This window comes from Sminthopsis crassicaudata, chromosome 4 (assembly GCF_048593235.1).
Source record: "Sminthopsis crassicaudata isolate SCR6 chromosome 4, ASM4859323v1, whole genome shotgun sequence".
Lineage (NCBI taxonomy): Eukaryota > Metazoa > Chordata > Mammalia > Dasyuromorphia > Dasyuridae > Sminthopsis > Sminthopsis crassicaudata.
Genome location: NC_133620.1, coordinates 388,269,257 through 388,296,579, shown reverse-complemented (window position 1 = coordinate 388,296,579; position 27,323 = coordinate 388,269,257). Strand labels below are relative to the sequence as shown.

The 27,323-nt window shown below is 36.7% G+C and overlaps 1 protein-coding gene across 1 annotated transcript in view; it reads right to left on the bottom strand.

Annotated features, from left to right (window-relative positions):
- Nucleotides 1-831: 831 nt before the first annotated feature.
- MTR (5-methyltetrahydrofolate-homocysteine methyltransferase) overlaps nucleotides 832-27,323 on the bottom strand; it is a 130,556-nt gene continuing 104,064 nt past the window's right edge. The window contains 8 exon segments of the mRNA XM_074262491.1: nucleotides 832-3,329; nucleotides 4,545-4,657; nucleotides 5,748-5,940; nucleotides 9,618-9,818; nucleotides 11,457-11,653; nucleotides 14,408-14,563; nucleotides 16,966-17,041; nucleotides 18,499-18,597. Coding sequence (XP_074118592.1) covers nucleotides 3,243-3,329; nucleotides 4,545-4,657; nucleotides 5,748-5,940; nucleotides 9,618-9,818; nucleotides 11,457-11,653; nucleotides 14,408-14,563; nucleotides 16,966-17,041; nucleotides 18,499-18,597 — 1,122 coding nt within the window. The 3' untranslated portion in view covers nucleotides 832-3,242.

Sequence of the window (27,323 nt, the reverse complement as noted above, 5' to 3'; positions counted from 1 at the left end):
CCAGCACACAATTCCATTCCTTTCCTGATGCTTTCATGACAGCAAGAGTGAGCAAACTGTACTGCAGTGACATTCATGTTTTATATCTGGAGTTGCATGTGGCTCACAAATAACCTATATGTAGCTCTTAGAAACTTTTCTCAGACAAAAATAACATGCTATCCTTTCAGGCCATAACAATAATCATATTAATGATTATTGAAAATGTAGCTCTAGCCCTGGATTTCATTGCTCTATTCCCAACAAACTAAACTACTTTAATTAATATATATATATATATATATAAATATATATATATATATATATATATATATATATATGAGAAATATATTGTATTGTATATTGTATAATAATACACAAGCGCACACACACACACACACACACACACACACACACACACACACATATATATAAACCCTATTTCTTATCAAGCTTCTCCATAATTCTTGTATCCTTTGGGAACAAACTTGGCTTAATTTGCAGAAATAGTCTTAAAACCATCAGAATATGATCTTACCTGTACACATCATGTGTTAACCACCTTTTTTTACACATTGCTCTCTATACCTAGTCAGGATAGGAATAAATGGCTAATAGCTGAATGGGGATGCTCTGGAATGCAAATTTCTTTGGTAGTCAGGAGGGGGAAAACACCTTCAGCTTTATTTAAAATGATTAAGTAATAGGAAAGGACAGGGAGGCCTGCCAGACACCCCTCAGGTGAAGATCCAGATAGGTAGGAATCTTAATGTAGAATATCTGCAGGATGCAGGCATCTCTCCAAAGTTCTTTCCTTATACTTTCTGCTTGACATATGAGAATAAAGCAAGATGGGTATTTTCAAATTTTATTTTATATTGCAACCTTTCATATGCACACATGATTTTCCCCCTAGAAAAGGTGACAATTGACATACAGTTCTCTTAACAATAGATTCAAAGATATAGTTCCATCTATAAGAGGGCAGAAAAGATGGTGAAAGACATTTAATGGTAAAAATAGACTGATGTTAATTCCATTCAGATGTAATATATTTAAAAATTCTTTTCTCTCATGTCAGATTTTTAAAAAAATATATAAATGCTAAGAGAGCTCATTAAGTGCTTTGCAATATATATGAAGCAGAATACACACAACACACACCTTAAACATCTTTGCATTAGCAATCCATTTTTTTTTAAAAAAATCACTTTTTTAAAGCATATAATAATTATTTTTCTCATTTCTCTCTCTCTCTCCCTCACACACACACAGACACACACACAGACATACAGACACAGACACACACAGACACACAGACACACACACAAAGTATACATAGTACAACAATTAACCTAAATGCTTTGGGAGAACGACTTTTAAAATGTGATCTTTGGGCTCACATAATAAATGGACGGCAAAGCTGGCAAGGTACAGTAAAAGCTACTTTTCCCATAGTCACTGTTTTGTGACCTACAAGCCGAAGGACCTGGGAATCTTACCTCATCAAAGAACATCTGTAAAGCACTTAGAACAATACCTGGAGAACACAGAAATTTAACAAATACCTGTTCTCTTTCCCTCTTCCCTATCTCTTTTTTGAAAAAGCTTTTTTTTTTTTGGTCCAGACCTGCAATTTCATTGCTGCAAGTAATGTCCAGGGAAGAAACTCCCCCTAATGCAGATTAGCTACTCTTCTGCAATTTATAATATTATGGGAATTTCCAGGAGGCCAGGGCCAGTGAAAGATGAATGAGGTAACCCAGTTAATCTGTTTCAGAGGCAGATTCTCTGAAGCTTTAAGTCAGCTCTCTATCTACCAGAAATATATTTCTCTCATAACCTAAATTACTGGTTCTCAAATGGAATCTCCAAGTACTGTTTTAGATGCTATGAGGGATACTTTAGAATAATACATGGTCCCTATCTTTAAGAAGCTAATAGTTTAATTGGGCAAGTTTGACTTGCATATAAAATATTTTAAAATCTAATAAAAACTGAACCATATGTGTACAACAGAGATTGTGTTTATCAGAGTTCTAATAAGGGAGAATTCAATGTGCGTAAGGGTGGTTGAACAAAGTTTTCATTAAGAGCATGAGGTTGGAGTTGAGGGAGTAATCCCACTACTTAGCCCCAGACCTAAAACATTTTTGAAAAGGGAAGGTTATTACTTAACATTCTTTTCCTAGCACAGAAATCTTGATACCTTTGAGGGGAGTTAGGAAAGTGGAGAGAGAATGATAAATAGACAGGATAAAATTAAAATACTTCCAATGATATTGCCTCTGAGATGACTTTATTTTTTCTAACCCTGAGCTACCATGGTCTGCCTCCACTCAGATGAGATTCTTGCTGTCATGTACTAGTAATGCTCACTCTGACAGAAATATACTCAATTACCTTTAAAAATGAAGTTTTGTGGAGAGAGAGCAGTCCACTTTCTTCCATGCAATATTTAACTGCCAGGTTCAATCTAATTCACCAAATATTTAACGCCAGGGAGATGAGGATAAAAAAAGCAAACTCTCTGTTCTTAATGTCTCATTTCTCATAATGCCGTTTGGCTTTAAGTTCATATTTCTATTAATAATTACCAACTTATGCAAGGTACATTTCCTATACTTCTTCACTGGAATATCACAATCATCTTGGGAGGTAGGTTCTATGGATATTATTATCCTCATTGTTTAGGAAATTGAGGTTCTATGAGGTAAAGTGCAATATTTATACAGTATATCTTAGAGGTGGAATTCTAACCCAAGTCCTCCTGATTTCAGACTGAACTAAACTGGGATTCAAGTTTAAAAAAAAAAAAAAGTCCAGATAAATTATCTGTAAAAATACTATTCTAAGTATGAGGTAAACATAAAATTTTTGAGAAGCCAACTTTAGCTACCTACTGAAAAATACCTCGCTTTCTATTTTATTTACTCTTAGCACATGCCCAACACACACACAAAAATACATAATAAAAGCAATCAACAATGCAATCTTGCATAGTCTCTGATATGTATGACTACAGCTGGCTATCTCTGTAGTTTGCTTATTTAAAAAAAAGAAAGGAGCAGCTCACTTTCAGTGTCACATAAATAAATACATGATGACTTTTGAATCTCTTGCATCATCAAATAGGGTTTTCCCCCAGTCTTCCCAAACCTTAAGAAGACCAATGCATTTGATGCTAACTAATTGTAGCATTTTTAAAGGCACTCAGGAGTCTTTTTTCTGAAGTATCTTTAGGTGGGAGAAAGAAGATAGAGTTAGTCTGCATCATATCCCAAAATGGGTCCCAGCCATCTCTCAACTTCATTCACAGACATGTTTTTCCTCAAAGCATAATCTTCAATCTGAAAAGGAAGATGAGAAACAACCTGTTACTGTAGCATTGACTTGTAAACCCAAGTCTCTAACCCTGGGAGAATAACAACATGTTGATTAGGAAAATCTAATCACTATATCACTAATCACCTGGCTATAACTTTTCTCTTGCCCATGAGGTAATGAGTGGTGACCTTAAGGAATTTGCCCAACCAAATAGTGGTAGAGAACTCAATGCTCTTTCCATTTGTATTCTTAGGATTGTAGGCTCCAGAATGTAGAGTTGGAAGAGTCCTTAGAAACCACATATTTTTCGCCATACTTCCCACTTTACAGGTAGGAAAATGAGGCTTCCTGAGGTCATGACCTTCTAAATGTCAACCATGCAACATACATGGAATCTCACCCTAACTACTTAGCCTCCAAATCCGGAATGATTTTTATAGCAATCTATTAGGCTAGGTAGATATCAATAATTAAATAGGGCAACAGACAGAGAGCCAGTTCTCAAGTCTCAAGACTCATCATCCCAAATTTCAATTTGATCTCAGGCATTATTATGCTGTGGGACACTGGGCAAGTCACTCGAACTTTTTTGCTTCAGTTTACTCTTCTGTAAAATGAGCTGAAGAAAATGGCAAAACACTGAAGCATCTCTGCCAAGAGAAAACCCCAAAAGGGATCAGGAGAAATCAACTGAAAATTACTAAACATGATATGATATCAACTTTTTTTTTTTTTTTTTTTGGGGGGGGGGGAGAATGTTGGATCTGATTTCATTGGCTTAAGGATAGAGCTCCTATTAAGGAAAGAGATTTTGTTAGCATAGAAGCTGCCTAATGGAGAGGGTCCAAACAATCTATATTCTTAGTGGGTTGTCTAGGGAGGGAGGAACTGAGAGTTATGTGCTTTTGTAGGGTTATACAGCCAGGCCCAGCATCCAATCTACCTGAATTCTAGGGAGACTCTTTTTAACAGTCATTAATAGGCATTTAATTTAATTTATAATAAGATCATTCTTTAGGCAGAAAACACTGTGTATTAATAATTATTGGAAGAAAAGATAAGATGTTGGGGGGAGAGGGGAGGCCAGAGGAAGGGAGAAGGATCAAATTCAGATATAAGTATACAAAGTTTTACTGTCTTCTCCCAACTTAGTCCAATTTATATTTAGATTCAGATGAGTATAACAATTTAACATTTAGGTTTCATAGAAAGACATCTACAGTGTTGAATATTATTACCTGGTCCTTGGAAATTTTACCAACAGAAAAATATTTGGACTTCAGATTGGCGAAATAGAGACCAGAAACTGCTGAAGCTGGCGCCATTGCTAATGATTCTGTAAGTCTGATTCCTGGGAAGATGAAAAAAAAAAAAAAAAATGATGAAAGTCATAGCTCTGGGTCCATGAGGTGGAGTGAGCATGTCTAGTTGCTTCCTGAAGAAGGGCAGGGCCATGACAACCAACTGGGACTATGACAAATTAGCTACTACTAATGACAGCTGTCCCAAGAATGGCCAAAAGGAAGCAGAATGGCCCAGAACAGCAAATTGATGCAGGGCAAATGACCTTCTTATTTGGATTAGAGAAGAAGAGAGAGTATGAAGGCCTTTTACCCCACCATCATCCTGAATCCCTTCTGGGGACCCCTGCCCAAGACCTGGACACAAATAGAGCTTCATATAACTCATCTCTGTCCAAAGTAACTTTAAGTTGTCTACCCTAAACCTGGATATATGCTCGTATAGGAAATTCCTGAATAGATTAATGGGTTCTAGGGCCTCCAAAAAAAATTTTTTTTTGGACCAGTGATTTCTTTTGTATTGGGAATTTTTAAAAAACAAACTTTTTCTACTGGGGGAATAGCCTATACTTTATAATCTTAATAGAGGAGGCTGGGGCATTGAAAAGTTAAGTGGCTCATTCAGAGATCAGAGTCAGTAATATTATGACAAAAGTCAAATTTGAATACAGGTCTCCCTGACTCTGAGAGGGCTATCTACCCATTATGCCACCTTGACTTAAGAATCTAATGTTTCACAAGAAAAAGCTACCTTCAAGTAGCCTCACCCAGCCTCAGAAATATCCTGACTCAAACAAGGATAAGTTATCTATACTTACATTATCATGTCTAAGGGTGATTTGGGGGTGAAAAGGAAAAGCAAAGTGGGTTTAAAAAGCCCTAATGAAAGCTTAATACTTTTTCAAGTACTAAACTGATATTCCACTTGGGTAGGTTTTTTTTGCATGCTTTGTATAACTACCAACCAGACTAAGGTGAAAAACAAAATACTAAAATTAAGTAATATGCACAACACACAAATACAGATAGATTAAACATACCTATGTGGCTTAAATGCCACTAGTTATATAAATGTATTTTTTTAGGCTTAGCTCAGGTGCTTTTTGTCTCAAGGGACCACTTTCTTATGCAGAGCAATACCTGTGGTTTCTTCAATGTGGCCGAGTTTCCACATTGTAAGCTTCTCAGTATGGTCAGGTTGGCTGGGATAGCCAGGAGCAGGGCGGATGCCCCCATACCGGATTCTCCGCAGGTCAGCAATATCTAGCTGCTCACTGTCACTGTAAGCCCAAAATTCTTTGCGAACCCTTTCATGAAGTTCTTCTGCAAAAGCCTTGAAAAGAAAAGTTGCCATCTTTACCCAGAGCAGTGGCATAGGCAGTGAAATGTTATGGAAAAAAGGGCTAGGCTCTAAGAGAGGATGCTTTAGTTCAAATCCCATCTCGGATACTAAGTACCCTGAGTAACCTTGGGTGAGTCATTAAACTTTCCTTGGGCTCAGTTTCTTCACCTGTACGATGAGGAGGGGTTAGATTAGGTAGCCTCGAAGGATCACTTTGGCTAGTGTTAATTATTCTCCCCATCTGCCTCCTGCTAAATCCTAAGACAGGAGAAGGAAAGGGACTCGGTCCCGGAGACTGCACAGAGGAAACTGTCTGGATTTGTCTCTTATTTGTTCCTTAATCACCTACTCCTCTTTGTCTAAATCAGGCATCAGCTCAGCATTTGAAACCTCATCTTGAGATCACAGGATTTAAAGCTTGGAGATTCTACCCAAGGGAGTTCAAGCCCTTAATTTTAAAGAAACCTGAGGCCCATGAGAGTTTATGTGAGTTACCTAAGAGTCTATAGGTAGTAAAGAGAAGATCTGGGATTCAACATTCAAATCTTCTAATTCCAAATAAAGTGCTTTTCAGTGTACTCCAATAAATGTCTCTATTCTTTCCCCTACTCCAATATCAACATCACTATGTACTACTGTGCATAACATACAAGGGAGTACTGAAACTTTCACTATTAGCAAAAAAAAAAAAAAAGGTCTACTGAAGGAAAAAGCTCAATTCAATAAACCTTCATTTAGGGACAACAAGTATACCAGTGCATTGATGGAAGAGCTGTGAATCAATAAAACTATTTTGGAAAACAATTAAAATTAGCAAATAAAATGGTTTAAAAGATCCATATCCTTTGGCCCACAGATTTGATTACTGGGTATATACCTCAAGATTGATAAAAAGAGAATCCCCAAATGCACCAAAATATGGAAAGCTACACTTTTTGTGATAGCAATGAATGAGAAACAAAGTAGATAATCATTAACTGGGAAATATAAACAAATTGTGGTAGAGATATATAATGAAATATTATGTACTATTTAAAAATGTGATTAATACAGAGCACCCATATAAAGATCTATATCAACTGAGACAGAGTGAAGTAAACAACATATATGAATACAGCAACGTAAATGGAAAGAACCACCACACACAAAGCAAATGTGAACACTGAAATATTACAAAGAGCAAGCATAGCTCAAAAGAAGAGATATGAGAACAATGCTTCCAAACCATCTTTGCAGAGTTACATCTAGTTTTCAATCCATTAGTCAATTGTATTAATTTTTACTTCTTTTTCATTTTTGTTTAAAAAAAAAATACTATTTGTTATTTAGATTGGGTTTCTGGAAGAGGAGGAGGAGATACAAAGTCAAAAAAATTAAACTATCCTTTTCCTCAAGGAGTTTTGTCCTACTAGAAAGTAGTCCAGTCTTGCTCCTTGAAGTGACATTAATACTTGACATTTTTATTTAAAAAAAAAAAAAAAGCAATAAAATCAACCTCTAACCTTAATTTCATGTAAGGAGGGAAGATCTAAAATAGAATCATAAAGGGTGTTGTGTTTTGGAAACAATTATTATATATGGAATTATATTATTATTATATATATTATTATATTATTATTATATATGGAGACTTGATGAATTTGCATTTTGCCTGTCATTTTTTAGCTAACCTTGGACATGTTACTTGAGGGTCACAATTTCCTCCATCTGTAAAATGGTATTGGCAGAGATGGTCTTTATTGTCCCTTCTGGCTCTATCAATGAAATCAAGACTCACAATGAAATTGCTGAATTACCAGCCAAGGTGGGTATTGTTCTGGGCCCTTCTCTCTAAAGAGTCTGCTCTTTGATTTTACCAGTTTGGTTCAATATTCATGGTTCAATTACAATGTTGATGACTTCCTAATTCCTTTCTCCAGTACTCTATTCTCATATAATCACCTGCCTGGGGACAGCTCCATCAGAATATTCCAGTCATCTCAAATGCAACATGCCTAAAACAGAATACTTTCTTTCTCCTAAACCTGTTCCTCCTCCAAACTTCCCCATTTCTGCTGTGGACATTTTTCCAGTCTCCCAGGTGCTTAACTTGAGATTCATTTTCTCTCTCTCCTTTTTTAAAATTATATAATTTTTTTTTTCAGTTGCCAAGGATTTACTTTTTTCTTCCTCCCACATGTTCCTACCTCCCCTGGGGGAAAAATTTTTTTTTCCCTAATTTTTTTCTATCATGTAAGCCTAGTCAAAACCAAAAGTCATTCTCAACTCCCTCACCTCTTGCATTCAATCAGTAACCAAATCTTGCTGATTTTACTCCTAAATTATCATTCACATCTGTTAACACTTATATATCTATCTCCCTAGCTTGAGTCTTCATCACTTTTCAAGTCTGGATTAATGAATTATTTAGTCATTTGCTTGTAACTCTCTCTCAACCAAAAAGTTGCTAAAATAATCTTAAGCCATATTCCTGACCATGCTACTCTCCTGCTCAAGAGTCTTCAGTAGTTCATTAATGCTTCAAGTTTAAATACAGTCTCCTCCAACTGGCATTCAAAGTCTTTCATAGTCCTGACTCCAGTTTACCTTTCTCGATTTACTTCCTTCTACTTTTCTTCACACATTCTAAAAGTTACAGGCAAACTGTCCTGCTTGCTGTTTCTAGACCTGGGTGTTCCATCTCCCATTTCATGTGTGTCTTTATAGATTAGTCCTGCCCCCCCATCTTCTGACCACACCCCTTCCTCATCTCAACCTTTTAGAGACCTTAGCATCTTTGAAGGTTTAGGTTCTGATTTCCAAAGAAAACTTTTCCTAATTCTTTAACAGTTGCATTCTCTCTATGTTCAAATTATCTTGTATTGATGCAACTGTGTCTTATTACTTCAGTAAAATATACACTCCTTGAAAGGATTTTATTGTTTTTGTCTCTGATGTCCCAGAATTTTGTATATAGTAAATGGTTAATGAATGTTTGTTGAATTAAAGAAATAACTGTGAAGGACGCATTATGTTCCAATTATACAGAAGAATTTTATGACCTTAGACTGGAGATATCAAATAAAAACAGGGGTCATTAAAGTGTACATAAGGATCCTTTCAGGTTCACTTAGAAAACTACAAAGTAACATTATTTTATTGTATTTTTAAATTACTTTATTAAATATTACCTACTTAAGTTTTAATATTTTCTAGCTTCAGGTTGTTTACAGGCCCCACGTTTGACACCTCCATCCTAGACTATAGTGAGTAAAAGTGAGAATCAGATACTGAATTAGAGAACAAAGTTTTAGGAGAAAGGAAGAAATCTATAAGAAGTCCCTCTGCCAAAGCTCAAATTTTCTCTCAAAGAAACCAGATTCAGATGAATGGAAATTTTTTAATCACCTTTAAAATAGGAAGTTTTAGTATGTGACATTTTCAATGTTCAAACCTACTTACAGGATGCACTGGAATCTGCCACAACGCTACTAAAGTCAAGTAAAAGCTGATAGTTCTTTCAGTTTTGTGGGGCCACCATGTTATCCACTTTTTTTTCCTACCTAGTAACCAGCAGCTCATTTCATCCCCAATATAGCCCCCAATATGTCTCTAAGAGGGAATTTGGCAAAAAAAAAAAAAAAAAAAAAGAAAAGAAAAAGTTCTGATTTGCAGGGCTTATTCTTTACCTCTGCCAACCGGTCTCCAAGAGCTTTAACCATGATGCTGCTATAGATGTCACATTTCTCTTCATAGCTCTTGCTCAGTTCATCTACTCCAAAGCAGGCCACAGCAAAGAAGCCCAAGTAGTCACGGACTCCAGATTCCAAAGGAGCAATGAAATCAGACAGGCAATAATAAGGGTCTGTGTTTGCAGAGTCCTTTTCTGCCTTTAAACCAAAAAACAAGCAAAGAAATGAAATTAAATGGTACTAGATAAATCTAGGTGTTTAAAAAAAAAAAACCCAACTCATTTTTAAAATGAGGCTTAATATTATTTCTATTTTAATTACAAAAATAAAAAAGAAGTCAAGAAACCAGTGATTATACAAGTCAATTTTCTCAACTTTCATCTCAGTTCAAGGTGACTATTATTGATGTTGTTAATATTCAGTCATTTTTCAATCCTGTCAGATTCTTCATGACCCCATTTTGGTTTTTCTTAGCAAGGATAGTGGAATAGTTTGCAATTTTCTTCTCTAGCTCATTGTACAGATTAAGCAAAGAAAGTTGAGTGACTTGCCTAGAGTCACATTACTAATAAGTATCTAAGGTCACATCTGAACTCAAGAAGATGGATATTCCTGTCTTCTGGACTGGCACTATCTCTACTGGGTCACTTAAGCTGACTAACATTGATAAGGATATATAGAAAAGCATTTTACTTGCTGTCAGAACTCCTGAGTCTATATTCTACCTTTCCTTAATTCTGTGAAACTTGCACAGTGTTTAACAATGTAAATGGGAAAACACAACTACAAAATAATTAAGTATCAATGTTGTGAAATTATAAAGGAGAAGCTCGGGCCCAAGGAGAGATGAGAACACACTTACCCACTTACCCTGCAGTGTTCTGAGGGGAAGAAATGTGCATGAAGTGTCATATTTTTTTCAATATACAATATATTCAATTTTACAAACTGAAAATTTTCTCTTATTTGGAGGAAAAGAAAAACATTTTTTGTTCTAAGAGAGGAATCCCTTCTGAAGGGGAAATAGAGTAATTTGGGTGACACAAAAAAAGATATCAATCAATAAATGAATGAATGAATGAATGAATATATTCTTCAATTTTAAAGTCTCAATTTCCTCATCCATAAAATGATATTCGCTTCTACCACCTCATAGAGATTTTGTAAGAATCAAGGGAAATTCCTTCTATAAAGCACTTTGTAAACTTTCAAGCACTATGTAATATGAATTGTTATAATTGTGAGGCAGCATAAGATGATATATAAAATGCCAGAGTTCAAGTCAGAAAAAGCAGGATCAAATCCTTTGGTGCATTATCTTAAGTCAGATGGATTACCCTATTACCCACCTCTCCCAGGAATAGCTACATTTTAAAGGAGGGTCAGAGTAAAATGATCTTTGGGAAGGCTAAGGATGATTTTGTGGCTCCCCACAAGAGAGGGGCCACAATCAATTTCACTTATAAAAGTATGGTGCACAGAAGATGTGTCTTTGGAGTAAATTGCTGGTATTGAATGTGTAAAAAAGACTGAAAAGATGAATGTGAACTAGGATCTGCCAGATGTCCATTTGAGCAAACATCCCTAACAGTTGTCAATTAGAGCCTTATTCCTGTCTGGGTGTCTGCCTTGAGTATAGGTGGTCAGCCTGACATTTCTGCTATTATTGATCATACAAACAGCCTCTCTCAGCCCAACACATTCATTTCCCATTTCTTCATTGATCATCTTCCAGGTATAATCTAGCATTGATATAATTTTTCAGATTTTGAGCAAGAGTTATTACATTTTGAGAAGGAAGTCATCTCTTAGTCCACAAATAATGGATTTTCTTACCTGTTGTCTTAAGCCATAAAATTTAGCTATTGGCTCTGCAGATTGTGGTATGGCATCTTCTGCATACAAATGAATATCATCCTGGACACTCTGTGCTGGCCAGAATCCAACCAAACCCCTGGCTTGTAGTTTCTTTTCACTAATCAGTACCTTCAACATGTTTTGGGCATCATCATACAATTTTTTGGCTTCTTCCCCTATTAGATAAAACAAACCAAAAAAAATTCACTTTAAGTTCCTTATAATCATAGCAAAAAAAAAAAAATAATAATAATAATACAGTATCTCCTCTCTCCACTGCCCACCCTCATCCCTTAACCTTCAACAACAACAAATATTACCTCTTGGGCCACTTTTCCAGAGATTTCACCAGGTACTGTCCGAACATAACCTAAAGTGGTTTTCAGTGTCTCATGATTCAGTACCCCCACTCTTAACCCCATAATTTATTTCCCCAAGCTAACACTAAATTATATTGAAAGCCTCAATTATACATTTTCCATGGCAGGTAAGAGGAAGGGGGAGGAGGGAAGGAAAGAAATAAGTCTTTCTATAACATCTACTATGTGCCAGGCACTGTGATGGGTGTTTTACAAATATCATCTCATTTGATCTTCACAACAACCCTGGGATGTAGCTGCTGTTAATATCTCCATTTCTCAAGCAAACAGAGATTAAGTGACCTGCCCCAGTTACACAGTTCCTGAAGTGTCTGAGGCTAGATTTAAGTCTCCCAGATTCCAGGTCCAGATTCCAGGCCCAGTGCTCTATTCAGTGCACCAGCTCACCATCTCAAAGGGCGGAATGCCAAAGACAGTTCCCTGAAACATTCCATCAGAGAGAAGAGACAGCAAGCTTCAGGCCAAATTTAACACATTCCTTCCAACTGAACTCTTAGTAACTCCTCTGAGACATCAGTGTACCTAAGGTGAGTTAAAGGTAGTAAGAAGCTTAGGCAAGATGCCCAAAGGGGTCATTTAACACTATAAAGGCGGCTCCCCTTGGACTAGTCTCCACTATCCAAACATATCCACACATGCACATATTTGAAAATGACAACACTGATGGTGTGCTACACTGGTTGGAGCCATCAGCATTTCTTTTCTTTCAAAAAGCAAACACCATGCCCAGCTCTTTGCAGAGGAGCAAGCAGGAACTAGGCACTGCTACCAGTGCCATGTGTTGAGTACACACTGACACAACTATTCTGACTGCTGCACACGAACACAGGTTCCCTGACAGACTGAAGTAGACTGCTGTTCACCTTCCTACTCAATAAATTCCAAAGGGTCCCTACTGCCTCCAGGATCAATATGAAATCCTCCTTTTGGTATAAAAGTTCTATATAATGCAGCCTCCTACCATTACAATCTTCTTATATCTGTTTATTTATTTGGTGGCACGTGGGATTAAGTGACTTGCACAAGGTCACACATGATGACTGTCTGAGTGAGGTCATGACTATTTGAATGTTAGGGCTAGTGCTCTAATCACTGAGCAACCTAATTACCCTTCCCTTTAAAACCTTCTTACCCCCCTAACTCCCAGCCATGAGCTCTCCAATCCAGGGACAATGACTTCTGGCCATTCCACAAATAAGACATTCTCTCTTTCCACATTAGGCATTTTCTCTGGCTGTCTCTCCTGGCTGGAATGCTTTTCTCTTCAACTCTGCCTACTGCCTTTATTTAAGTCACAATTTGAAATTTAATCTTCTGCAGGAAGCCTTTCCTAACCTCTCTTAATTTTCTTCTATTTATCCTGGAGATGACTTGTTTTTACATATTTGCTTTTTTATTGTCTCCAGCTTCTATATTCCTAGAGCTTAGCACAGATCCTGGTTTTGAATGTTTCTTAATGAATGTTTCTTTACTGGGTTGGTCATTAAATGCAACTCTCCTCTTCTCATTCCACCTTGTCCCTCACTCCTTTCTTGTTAGGATTACAAGGTGATAACTCAGGTTGTCTAGATCAGAATTCACACCTTTGGTTCAGGCCTTTGAAAGGAGTTTGCACTTTTGGACTTCTGGACTGGAGTTTACATGTTTAAAGGAGTTTGCACCTTTAAGAGGAGTAAGTTGAGTTCTCACATGCCCATTCTCTGCCAGGATAAAAGAAGCAACATTATGCCTGGAGAATAGTCTGGCTGGGAGATTGAGTTGAGACGGTGATCTGGAAGGATAACTTAAAGACGCCTGGACCTTTATGATTTGGCGCCCAACGTGGGGCGAGGACTTTTGCTTATCCTGACAAGGACTTATTCTGAGCCCTTCAGAGGAACTAGCCCGGACCTTGACATTTTCTCTTCCCCCACTCTTTAGCCTCTTAACTGGATCAATGGCTATCAAATAAGCCCCAATGGCTTAAGATTGGTCACTCTTCAATATCTCAGGTTGTACTTCCAAAAATAACCTGATTTCTCTGATAGCATTTCAGACACTTTAAAAGGCAATTGAAGAAGCTATTTTATGGAAGCAAAAGTCTACTTCATCCTCTTCATAATATAATGAATTGAAAACTCTAACCTATTCCAACGAAATCCTGGTATCTTGTGGTTAAGTATAGTCTCCCATTCGGTCTTAACTGTTCACAAATTATCTATCTACATTGACCCAAAGACTGAACAATTCATGAAAGGCTGTTTTAAAAAATCTACTACCTTTCTCCCATTCCTACCCCAACTTTCTCCCCCCAAATATTAATTCTTCCAAGTCAAAACAGTCCGGATTTTTAACCTCCATTTCCAATCCCAAGCAGCAGCAATTTAATCCAAATCCATTCTCAGTTCCTGACTTTTCTATCCTCAATGCCAGTTTCTTGTTGACTTTCTTCTATCCCTCAACACTAGGCACAGAAGAAGCAACTTAATAGGTGACCCACACTACTATTTGAATATTCCTTTCTACTGAACAAAAAGGCAAATATTGCAAGGAAAGAACAACTGAACGGACCCACTGTTTTGTCATTAAAGATCTTGGGAAAGCCTCGATTGGGGTATCGGCCCCTGAGTTGCCAGACATCGAAGAAAGGTTTCCAGTCAATATAATCGGCCAGCCTCTGCAAGTCATAGTCTTCAAATACCTGAGTCCCAATAAACCTGGGCTTCACTAGAGAAACAAAAAGTACAGGTTACCATTAAGGATATTCAAGGGTTGGAATTTAAACATCTTTCACATACAGAGAATGCACAGACTATCAAGGGCTCTGGTTTCTAAGTCTGAAGTTGCTCGGAGACTCCCACACACTGTCTTATTCCTGTCACCCGTAGGAGTTGTTTTGTTTGTGTGTGTTTTTCCCCCCTTGGGGGAAGTGGGGAGTGGTAGCTGCTTCAGACTGCCTTGGAAAAAAGAATAATTTTGTCTTGCATCTTAATTACTTTATTATTTATTTATAATGACTTTCTTTACTTAATTACTTTCTAGGGGCCAACTCTTCTCCAGAAAAATAAAAATGGAGGCTAGCCTTCACTTGCACAATTTAAAAATCATTTAAGGCGGTAGAAGAGTTGCCATGGGAAAAAGAGTACTAGTATACTATTTTCTCTAGCCAGGGTTAACAGAAATGCTGCTTAGTGTACTGAATAAGTTATGGGCAGGAGTTAGAGCAGAAGTCAGAACAGATAAATCAAAAAGACTGAGAGATCCCATGCCTTTATATTTGGGTAGGGATTTTTGGTGATCAGAATTTATATATGTATAAGTATCTCACTGTATAAGGACAGAGCAGTGGCTAGGACATCAATAAGATTAGAGTTCAAGAATGTACATGTGACAATGGGTAATGGTGTGGACCCTAGCCAACCGGTGTTCTAAGCAACACTTTAAGCTGGTGAGTTACAGAGAAGATTCTACCCTGTACTCATAAAAGGAGTTTCCTTGTCCAAAAAGAAGCCCCCTATGCCAGTAAAATCACAGACCCAGTCCCTATTCCTGCCCTAAGTATATTAATGCATCCTTTTTTGAGGGGGATACTGGAGGGGAGAAGAGAGGTAATGAAAAATTCCATGGAATTCCATCACTCAAAAATAGTGCTGCTATCTCTAAGATGATTCAGAAGCAATCTTATCTCCCTGCACTCAGGAACAGACTAAAGCACTTCTCCAGCTTCTGCCTAACACTGTCACATAACTGAACTCTTCAGGGTTCACTGACAAATGGAATTATCAGCCCAACTGGCAGTGTATAACCGAGATAAGTTTATCCTTCCAGCTTATTATGTGTCTGAAGTTCTGCTACTTGGGGCCTTAGAAGAAAAGTCCCAGAATCTCCTCCAATTCCTTGTCCTCAACCTCCTCCCCTTGCCAAAATAAATCCTTAAACCCGTACTCAGTGGTGTGGTTAGATCATCCTCCAAAACCACTGCTGAGCCCTGAATGAGAGGCTTCAAAGGGCCCTCTGAGCAGGACACTCATTAGCAGGCTTTAAGGGGCCATCAAACATGGGAGATTAAAGGTGATCCTCGTTGTTCTTCTTGATAGACTGTAAGTCAATAGAGCTATACAAATAGCATCCGAGAAACAGCAGGACTCTATTACAAAGGGTAAAAAACTGCTGTTTGGCATGGCTGACCGGGGGGACACACTAGGTCTGGAGGATCGGCTCTCCACAAACACCAAGAACTCATGTAATAAACACACCAGAAGCAAGAGAAGAGCTCTCCACCCCAAAACACAAAGTCCACCTGGTTTAGGATCTGAACAGTGTGACCAGCATGTCCATCACTGCCAGGGAGGGACAGAGGAGAAGAAACTATCCTAATATCAGCAGGTCTCCCATTTGTCATTTAAAGGAGTAGCTCCCCATTGAGTAAATGAATTTTTTTTTTAAACATCTCACCAGATAGAAATCAATTTCCCCTTATACTATGACACTGACTTATAGCAACAGTCCCAGGGGACTCATGTTTACATGGGAAGTTGGCTATTTCAAAGTCCTTTATAAAACCCTTCACCTCAGTTAAGTCTCATATCTTGTCTAGGAGTCATAGGGCTCAAAGTAACTGTTCCCATTTTACAGCTGAGCAAACTGAAAGGTTAAGGCTCAGTGGCCTACAAGGCAACCTAGTTAGTGTAGGGTAAAACTGGAACTTCAGAACCAAGCCTGACTTTCTGTCTGACTCCCTGGCCTGGGCTTTTTATAGGATAATCACTATGAATTTGTCAAAAGTCAAACAAGATCCCAAGTGAGATTAGAATTTTTTTTTTAGGCAGCAAGGATGACATTAACATCACAGGAGCTCTCCTGGATATGAATTAATACAGAGCAATTTACATAGGGCACTCCTTTATCTAAGCCCAACAATTCTAAGAGACATAAGTATTATTTCCCCCACTTTACAGAAAAGCAAACTGAGACTCAACAAGGTGAGGTGAGGCCCCCAAGGTCACAAAGAGGGATGGATTGGAGCACTTTCTGACTCTAGGATAATGATGCATTTCTCAAATGCATACAATTTTCTATCACTCCTGCCTCTATCCTTTGCCCATGTACTTAAGCAGTTCCAAACAAACCTGGAGCTGATTCTGAGAGCCAGTCTATATGGAATCCTTTTTTCCGGGCTTGATCTAAAGTTAAATATCTTCTTTCCTGAAGAAAAAAAAAAAAAGTTTTGAATTTTTTCAAAGACTACATTGCTAACACATTTATGTTGGTTAGCTTTTTCAAGCAAAGGGATGGTTTAAATAACAAAAATCCTTATGTTCAGATCTTGTTTATAAAAGTTTTTGGAGTCCTCCCCTTATCCTAAATAGATTTATTTCAGCATCTGGGATATAACCATACAATTAATAAATTCCAGTGGGTTTGGATTATTTGGACATATAGATCCAGGTAAGGACTAACTGCACTACTACAAATCAGCACCAAGAACATGCTGCATACTATATACAGACATCATCCATTTCTTCAATGATTCTTCTTCAGTCACCTTATGTTTTTATTCTTCTGATAATATGTTTGATAATCAATAGCCACATAACATCAATGGTGAAATAATGATGCAAAAAGATGGGTCTTTGTAGCAGACAGCAACTTGGGAATCATTGAAGTCCAAATAAGATACAGTCCATTCTTTTTCAGTTAAAAGCGTCAAGCCACCTTATTGCATTGCCTATCTAAAATATGTGTGCTGATAGATTCCCTCAATGGGCTACCCAAAGAAATACATATTATAATCTGAAGAATAAAACCGTCATCTACTTGGGTTTTTCCCCCTTTGGTTTTATCACCTTTATATAGATGACTACAGGTCAAACTATCCAGTTCCAGATTCTCCATTTTTTCTGATTCAGCCATATATCACCATTTGCCTAGTAGACATTTCAAACTGTATGTCCCAGAGTTCTTTAAAATTCAGTGTCTCCCCCAAAAAAATCACTTATATTTTTCCCCCAAAAATCCTTTCCCAAACTTCTCTTTTACTTTTGAAGTCACCACCATCCTTTCAAGATCTTGGGTTCATAATCTTGGCATTGTTCTGGAGTCTGCCCAGATCTGACTTTGCCAATGATCATAATGGAAACCCTGGCATAAGATCTATTTCAATGCACCGATCTCCTCCTGTTTTATTAATAAATGTTCTTAGTGATGGTCTTGTTTAGTTAGATTTCATGTCAAATTTTCTGCTTATTTCCCTTTTCACTGATTTTTTTTGTTGATTTTTACAAACAGCAGTAAATTAGAATTAGTGAGCAGAACCTAGAATCTAATCTCATAGAGTTATTTTATACTCAGAGCAAATCTTTAGACAAGATGTTACCTGGTCTGTCCAAACATGTCATAAAAAACAAGAAGTGAAATTAACCATTACAAAGCACAGTCCAGCAATCCAATTCATGTACTGCAATATATTATCTAGCTTTGTACCTAACTCCCAGTTGTTATGTAAAATAATAGGGCTTATCTTCACATATTAGGCAGAGAGATAATAATAGATCAAAATGGAATACTGACTTTTGAAGACAGCTCTGCATATTCAGTTTAGGAATGCAGCGCAAACAAAAGGGTTATTTTTTTGTCCAAATTAGTTTTTTTTTACAATTTACCTTGAGAGATTCATAATGGTCCTGCCTAATGTCTTCATATTCTTCAATGATTTCTTCAAAGAAGTCATCCTTTAGATTTTCATCCAATAGCTGAGAGCACTAAAAAAAGAAATCAAGCTTAATTAACAGCCATCCAGGGACAATATGGAAGACCAAGAAAGACACTAACTTACAGCCTGAACTTTGGACCAAAAAAATTCTGAAATGGTTTCTTCCCTTTAGCCAGTATCAGGAGGGTAGGGCAGGATATGGGGAAAGGCTAGAGAAAACTTTGCTACTAACTATCCCAGAGACTAAAGACCATTCAAATAACAAGCTCATAAAAACTATCTTCAGGGGAAAAAAAAAAAAAAAACAACAACAACAACAACAAAAAAAACCCAACCAATTTCTAGCTGTATCATTGTTAGTTGGCAGAGAGTTAAAAAAAAAATAAATCACAAAACCAAATGTAAAATGAAAACTATGACTAGGCATGAATGATTAGTCATGTTCTTAACATCATGTACTTAAACATCAGAGCAATGCACACCAAGTCTGCAGTTAAGAAAATAGAATGTTTCGCAGATTCCTCATCTATAAAATGAGAGATCAGGGGTTCTTCAATCTTTTGTGTACCATGGCTGTAGTACCCTGGTAAAGTCTATGGGCCTCTTCTCAGAAAAATGTTTTTAAGTGCATAAAATAAAATAAATAGCATACTAAAGAAACCTGAGTTATTTTAAAAAATAAAGTTCAAGGATCTCAGACAAATGTCTGGTTAGATAATTTCTAAGTTCTTTCTAGCGCTTACATTTTATGACTCCATGAAAAGAAAATTATGTTTTTCTGAATCTTTCATGCAATAACTCAACTTTGTTAACAAGTGATAAAGTTCTCATTGCTAAAAGATATTATCAGAAAGAAAGATCATAACCCATCTTCGAATCAAACCACTAACTCCCTGACGTCATTTTAAACTCACCTCAAAACGTTCCTTCACCAAAACCTAGGAATAAGACACTCACTACTAAGTCTCCTATATTTACTTATAAAAGGTATTTTTAAAACCATTGCCACAAAGACACATCATTGAGTTGCCTCTATTTAGTTATAAAAGACATTTTAAAACCATTTACACATAGCATTAGATTATAAATTTTGAACTACCAACGTTGGACTAGATATTCATTATTCATTATAGACCCTACAAGTACTGTGAATATTCAGCAATTCTCAGCAAGACTCTCAAGCCATTTTGTTTTTGCTTAAATCCCCTGAGTTCATCCATATCCTATTATTATTATTTAGACAGACAGATGAAACAGAAGCAACTATCTTGGTTTCACACAGAGATAATGTTCATTTTCACTTCACCAAATTAAACGAGTAAATAGTCCCTAGAATGTCATATTCCCATAATGTGTCATTAGTCCAAAGGATCAAACATATAATTTTTGTTTAGGTTCCTTTAGAAAAAAAGTGGTTAATTATACCTTAGAGTAGCATAGTGAATCCAAGCCTATTCTCTACTAGCTGGGTCAACCTGGGTAATACACTTAAACTTTCTAACTTCCCAGGGTAACTCTTTAATTCTGAAGTTGCTTAACAATGACCCATCTGCAATTGGTTCAGATGACCTCTGCAGCCCAAAAAATGTCTTTAAAGCCCAACTTAATAATTATTCAATTAATTATCCATTCCTCACAATTTATCCTAAGTCATAATGGTCAACCAAATGGCCTTGATCACAGAATAGAAGGACCTTTACAACAACCAAAGCCTATTGAATTTCTCTTCAAATCAATTTAGTAAGCAATTATCAAGGCACTATGTTAGGTGCTGGAGAAAATGAGAGTCACTAATTATTTTTTTCTGGAAAGAAAAGGAAAACAGTCCTTGTTCTATTACATTCTATCAAAGTTAATTTACAAAGAAGCTGGTAGTCTTGCCCAGGATAATTTCTAAAGTCTACCTGTGACACAGAACAGAATAAAAAGCTTTAAGGAACTAAACAACATAAATCCCGGCCCAGGGAAAATCTGAATCACAGAAATTAATTTTTTATTTTCCCCAAATCCTAAAATCTATGTCAAATGTATGCAATGTTTGTTTTTTTGTTTTTGTTTTTTTTTTTTTCATTTTCCATTTGTTCTAGCTATTCCTGGCTACACTTACATTTCATTTCTGTAGAAAAAGTTCATTTCTATACTCTCATTGTCACTATTAAAATTATTCCAGATATTTCTTCTATCATAATTACTCCTCCTCTTCCTTTGAGATTCTTCCCATCCAATGGGATGGGAATTCTTGACCACAGGCCCATGAATTTTTGAAAAAAAAAAAAAAAAAATGTGTTCTAATAACAGCATTTTAGTAAAACTGGTTTCCTTTTTTTTTTTTTTTTTTTTTTTTTTTTAAATTTTATGTATTTAAAAATAGAATTCTGAAAAGAGGTTCATAGACTTCACCAGACTGCCAGAAGGGTCCATGATACAAAGATTAAGAATCCCAGATCTCAATGCAGAATGTTGGAGGGGATGTGGGAAAACTGGGACACTAATACATTGTTGATGCAATTGTGCATACATCCAGCCATTCTGGGGAGCAATTTGGAACTATGCTCAAAAAGTTAACAAATTGTGCATACCCTTTATTCCAGCAGTGTTACTACTGGGCTTATATTTCAAAGAGATCTTAAAGAAGGAAAGGGACCCATATGTCCAAAAATGTTTGTGGCAGCCCTCTTTGTAGTGGCCAAAAACTGGAAACTGAGTGGATGCCCATCAATTGGAGAATAGCTGAATAAATTGTGGTATATGAATGTTATGGAATATTATTGTTCTGTAAGAAATGACCAGCAGGAAAATCTCAGAAAGGCCTGGAGAGATCTTACATGAACTGATGCTGAGAGAAATGAGCAGGACCAAGAGGTCATTATATACTTCAACAACAATACTATATGATGGTCAATTCTGATGGACATGGCCCTTTCCAACAATGAGATGAACCAAATCAGTTCTATGTATTCAATAATGAAGAGAACCAGCTACACACAGTGAAAGAATTCTGGGAAATGAGTGTACTACATAGTATTTCTAATACCTCTGTCTTTGTCCGCTTGCATTTTTGATTTCTTTCTCAGGTTAATTTTACCTTATATTTCAAAGTCCAATTCTTGTGTGCAGCAAAATAACTGCTGAAAAATTACCTATACATATATCTTGTAAATAAAAAGCTATAATAATAACAATAATTTTTAAGAAAAAAAAGGAATCCCAAATCTCCACCATCTTGCTCAGATCCTTAATGCCACATACTCCTGGCCTCCAAGTCTCCTTCCTTTTTTTAGAACTTGGGTTCACAATCAACTCAACTCCCAATCCCTGCCCTCATACTTTCAAATTCTGACATTCATTGATGGCCCCTTAAAAAAACCTTGCCTCTTAGTTCATTAACTTTTTCAACTATTGATTTTCCTCTCCTTTGACCACCTCCAGGGTTGTTGAAAGACTCCATATAACCACGTCACTCCCATAATTATGAACTTATTACAAATTCTCCGAATACTATCTCCTTTGGCTTCACCCTTTTACCTATTCTTCATTCTTCTATCTTCCCTTGTTCTTCCGGAGTACTAACCTTCACTATGGCCTTAATTGCTCATTTTTTCTCAACTTTGAGCCTTTAAGTTCACAGCTATTAGCAAGAAGTTCAGTACAACTGACTACTTGCTGACCTCTGTTCTGAATCTTTTTGCCATTATTTCTACTCTTCCATCCCTTTTGTTCAACTCTGGACCACTCTTACCTTTGCTGTTCATATTCCTAAAGAAGTCAGAACACTGTGATGGTTAGACTAACTATAGATTTGCATAAGCAATTCTCAATTGGAATCTTACTGATTCATGTATGACATACTGAACAGAATGCTGGATCCAGTGTGAAGGAACTAAACTTAAATTTTGCTTCAGACACTTATCAGTTAGTGTGACCCTGAACAAATCACTTGATCCCTCTCTGCCTCAGTTGCTGCAGCTTTAAAATGGGGATATAAGCACCTAATTTATAGGGTTACTGTGAGAATCAAATGAGATATTATTCCTTCTACCCTTTTCCCTCCACCTTTCAGCAATTGATCCAGAACCTGCCTTCTCTCAAACAGCCCCCTTCCCTTCAGATGTCCTTGCCTCCTACTCTACTGAGAAAATAGAAGCCATTGACATTCACCATCTGGTCCCTTATTTCTTCCTCTATTCCCTATCTCAGATTCCTTCTACTACTTCAACAATCCTCTCCTACTACTTATCTCTTACCAAGGCAAACTCTACCTATACTCTTAATTTCTAGCCACTCTTTCCTTCTTCAGGAGCTTTCAAAATCACTCATCTTCATTTTCTGTAATTCCAATCTCTTTCCTCTGTTGCCTACAATTTTCCTCAAAAAAAAAAAAAAAAAAAAAAAAAAAAAAAGGAATATTTGACCCTGCCATCCCCTCAAGCTTTAACCTACTTCTTTCCTCCCTTTCACTGGCAAACCTCCTGGCAAGAAATATCTACATTTACTGCCTCCACTTCTCAACCACCCACTTACTTCTCAATCTGGTTTCCTGCCCTAAAACACAATTGAAATTATGCTCACTAAGTTTACCAGTATTCCCTTAAATCCACTGGGCCTTTCTTAGTCCACATCTTCTGTGACCTCTGCAGCTTTTACTACTCTTTCCATCTTAGGTACTCTCTCCTCTCTAATATTCTGCAACTCGATTCACTCTGATTTCTGTCTCAATATGCTTTGCTTTATAATGACCCATCTCATATTATTCTTAACTGGTGTGTCTCTCAAAGCTCTGTCTTCGACTCTCATCTATTCTATTTATAGCTCATCATCTCTTGATGGTTTCATCAGTATCATTTCTAGACATACAACTCCAATATCTCCTAAACCTACAAACACAAGTCTCACCTTTCCCTACAGATCACCAACTCTGTCCACTGGTTGCACCTCAAACTCAATGTACCTGAACAGAATGCCTTAACTTTTTCCTCCAAATGGAACAATCCACTTCCATACTTGCCCATTTCTATTGAAGGTATAATTAGCTTATTCTCCCCATCTCTGAAATCCCTAACATTAGAGTCCTCTCATCCTTTATCTTGGGCTTCTCCCTAATCTCCCATATCTGAACAACTGTCAAATTGTACATTCACATACACACACCAACCATAGATAAGTGGCCAAAGAATAGGAACAAACAATTCTCAAATCAAATATCTGATACTACTTTATCTCAATTCTTCATCTCCCACATCAAGTGCATTTGTATAAGCATTTTTTTATGCCAAGACTACTTCCTCATTTCCCCTTAGACTATCCATCATTTTGGAGAGCAATTTGGAATTATATCCAAAGAATTATTAATATGTCTATATATCCTTTGACCTAAAAAATTCCTCTACCAGGTCTATTTCCAAAGATGATTATGGAAAAATGAAAAGAATGTATACATTCTAAAAAGTTGATAACAGCTCTCTTTGTGGTAGCAAAGAACTGGAAATTGCAGATGTCCATCAATTGGAGAAAGGCTGAACAAATTGTGGTTTATGTTTGTGATGAAATACAATTGGGCTGTTAAGAAATGATGAGCTCAATGACTTTAGAAAAACTTGGAAAGGCTTGCATGAAATAAAGAAGGAAATGAGAATCAAGAGAGCATTGTACACAATAACAATAATATTTTTTAAAAATATCTTTAAGCAAAGTCTTTTTATTATAAATACCCAAATTAACCTTAAAGGACATATAAAAAAATATGTTATCTGCCTCCAAAGAAAGAATGAATAAATATATGTATAGAATAATTTTACATAAATGTAATTTGTTTAATGGTAGCCATTTCTAGGTTAGAAGAGGACAGGAGAGAAACAAAAAAAAAAAAAAAGAAATTTACATGATAGCTTTATTATATGTTTAAAAAGAACAACAAATTATATATGTAATAGGTTTTGACTTTTATGGGAGATCATCTTTCTTATTATGCTATGTTATGGAAATGCTTGTTTTATTCTTTAAATTGAAAGGAAACAAATCTGTCTTTCTTTAAGGCATAACGTTCTCTTGATAGTCTTTCCTTTTCCTATCAATTGTTATGGTTCTTTCCCTCTTCAATATTCCTTGTGTTATGATTGTGTGTATACTTGAATTGCACTAGCAGAAGGTTAAGTTCTCTGAAAGCAAAGACTGTTTTGTCTTTGTATCTCCAATGCCTAATACCATGGACAGAGTAAGATCACAGGCAATATGTGCCAAATGTACTACAAAACACAACATGGCAAGTGACTGGGTATAAAAGGAGAGGTAAAGTGAAGAGTTAAGAATGACTACAAGGTTGCAAACCAGAGAGTCTAGAAGGATGGTAATGCCCTCAAGAGAAACAAATAAATTATGAAAACAGTTAGATTTAAGGGTAAGAAGAGTTAAGTTACATTTTGGCTACGCTAAGCCTGAGATGCACAGGAGACAACACAATCAGGCAGATGGTGATGCAGGTCTAGAGCTGAGGTGAGAGGGAAGAGCTGGGTATGTGGATCTGGCACCATCGGATTGAAGTGAAAGCTGAAATAATGAGACAAAGTCACTAAGGAAAATCTGGAGAGAGCACAAGCTCTGGACTAAAACCGTGGGAAGCACAGAGTGCAGAACAAGGGATGATGATCCAGCAAAAGTAGCTATTAAAAGGATAGAAGTATCAGGACAGAGCATCATGAAAATTCAAGGAGAGGAGAGATTATCCAGAAAACAATTGGTCAAGATCACATGATCACATGCTGTAGAGCTCAAGATTACATGAGGAATGAGAAGAGGCTTTCCAATTTAGCAACTGAGAGATTACTGATAAACTTAAGAGAAAAGTTTCAATAAAGTGGCACAGTCAAAAGCCAGAAGGCAAGGGATTAAGAAGGAAGGTGGAGGAGAATAGAAATGGCTTTCTCTGGGAATGTGACTGTGAAAAGGAGATATCATGGAATACTAGATTGAGCACATAACAAGGTCAAATGAAGTTTTCTTTTTAATGATGAGGAAAAATTTGGCATGTCTGTAGATAGCAGGGATAGAATAACTGTATAAAGAAATTAAAAATCAGAAAAGGAAAATGATGAAAAGCCTCCACTCATTGGGGAGCACTGAATGTTCCATCTCCACTGCACCCTTATTCCTTGTTCCATAGTCTCTTTTCTTTAGGACCACTGGATCCTTCCCAATGGTCTCTGGTTAGGAATGTGGCTGTTTACACTGCTTAAATGAGCCACAGAATCAGCAACTACAATCCTTCAGCTAAGATGGCGGATCCCTGACTGCCACTATGTCTCTGGCCCTTACACCCCCCGCAGGCACTGTCACCTTAAGAATACTTGGGCTTATTCTCCAATTGATAAATGGTCAAAGGATATGAACAGGTAATTTTCAAATGAAGAAATTGAAACTATTTCCACTCATATGAAAGGTGCTCCAAATCACAATTGAGAAGAGAAATGCAAATTAAGACAACTCTGAGATACCACTACACATCTGTCAGATTGGCTAAGATGACAGGAACAAATAACGATGAATGTTGGAGGGGATGTGAGAAAACTGGGACACTGATACATTGTTGGTGGAATTGTGAACAGGTCGAACCATTCTGGAGAGCAATTTGTAACTGTACTCAAAAAGTTATTAAATTGTGCATACGCAGTGTTACTACTGGGCTTATAGCCCAAAGGATCTTAGAGAAGGGAAAGGAACCCATGTGTGCAAAAATGTTTGTGGCAGCCCTTTTTTTAGTGGTTAGAAACTGGAAACTGAGTGGATGGCCATCAATTGAAAAATGAATTAATAAATTGTGGTATATGAATGTTATGGAATATTATTGTTCTGTAAGAAATGATCAGCAGGATGATTCCAGAGAGGCCTGGAGAGACTTACATGAACTGATGCTGAAATGAGCAGAACTAGATCATCATTATACACTTCAACAACGATAATACATGATGCTCAATTCTGATGAACATGGCTCTCTTCAACAATGAGACGATTCAAACCAATTCCAATTGTTCAGTAATGAAGAGAATCAGCTACACCCAGAGAGAGAACACTGGGAAATGTGTGTGAACTACAACATAGCATTTCCACTCTTTCTGTTATTGTTTGCTTGCATTTTTGTTTTCCTTCTCAAGTTTTTTACCTTCTTTCTAGATCCAATTTTTCTTGTGCAGCAAGATAACTGTATAAATATGTATACATATATTGTATTTAACATATACTTTAACATATTTAACATGTATGGGACTATCTGCCATCTAGGGGAAGGAGGGGAAAAGTTGGAACAGAAGTTTTTGCAAGGGTCAATGTTGAAAAATTATGCATGCATATGTTTTGTGTATAAAAAGCTATTTAAAAAAAATAAAGAATACTTGGGCTTTATCATCTGATTTACAGCTAAAACCTTTATGTGAGTTCTCCCCTTGTTAGAATATGAGGGACCAGCTTTCTTTTCTGTTTGTATCTGTGGCATTTAACAAAGTGCTAAGCACAAATTAAGTATAGAATAAACCTCTTTCCATTCCACAATGTGAGAGAAGAGGGAGAGAAGATAATGAGTAATGACAGTGGTATAGTAATGAGATTATCAATGAAATATTTTAAAAACACATGGAAGAAAGAAGATGGTCATTTTCTTAGGGGGAAAAAAAAACTAAAAAATCTTTTAATCTCACTTACAGTTCTCTTTTCTGGGCATTAAAAGATCCATGTTTGTCAAATTACTAATTTAAAAAAAATTTGCAATAGAGAATTAGGAATTTAAAT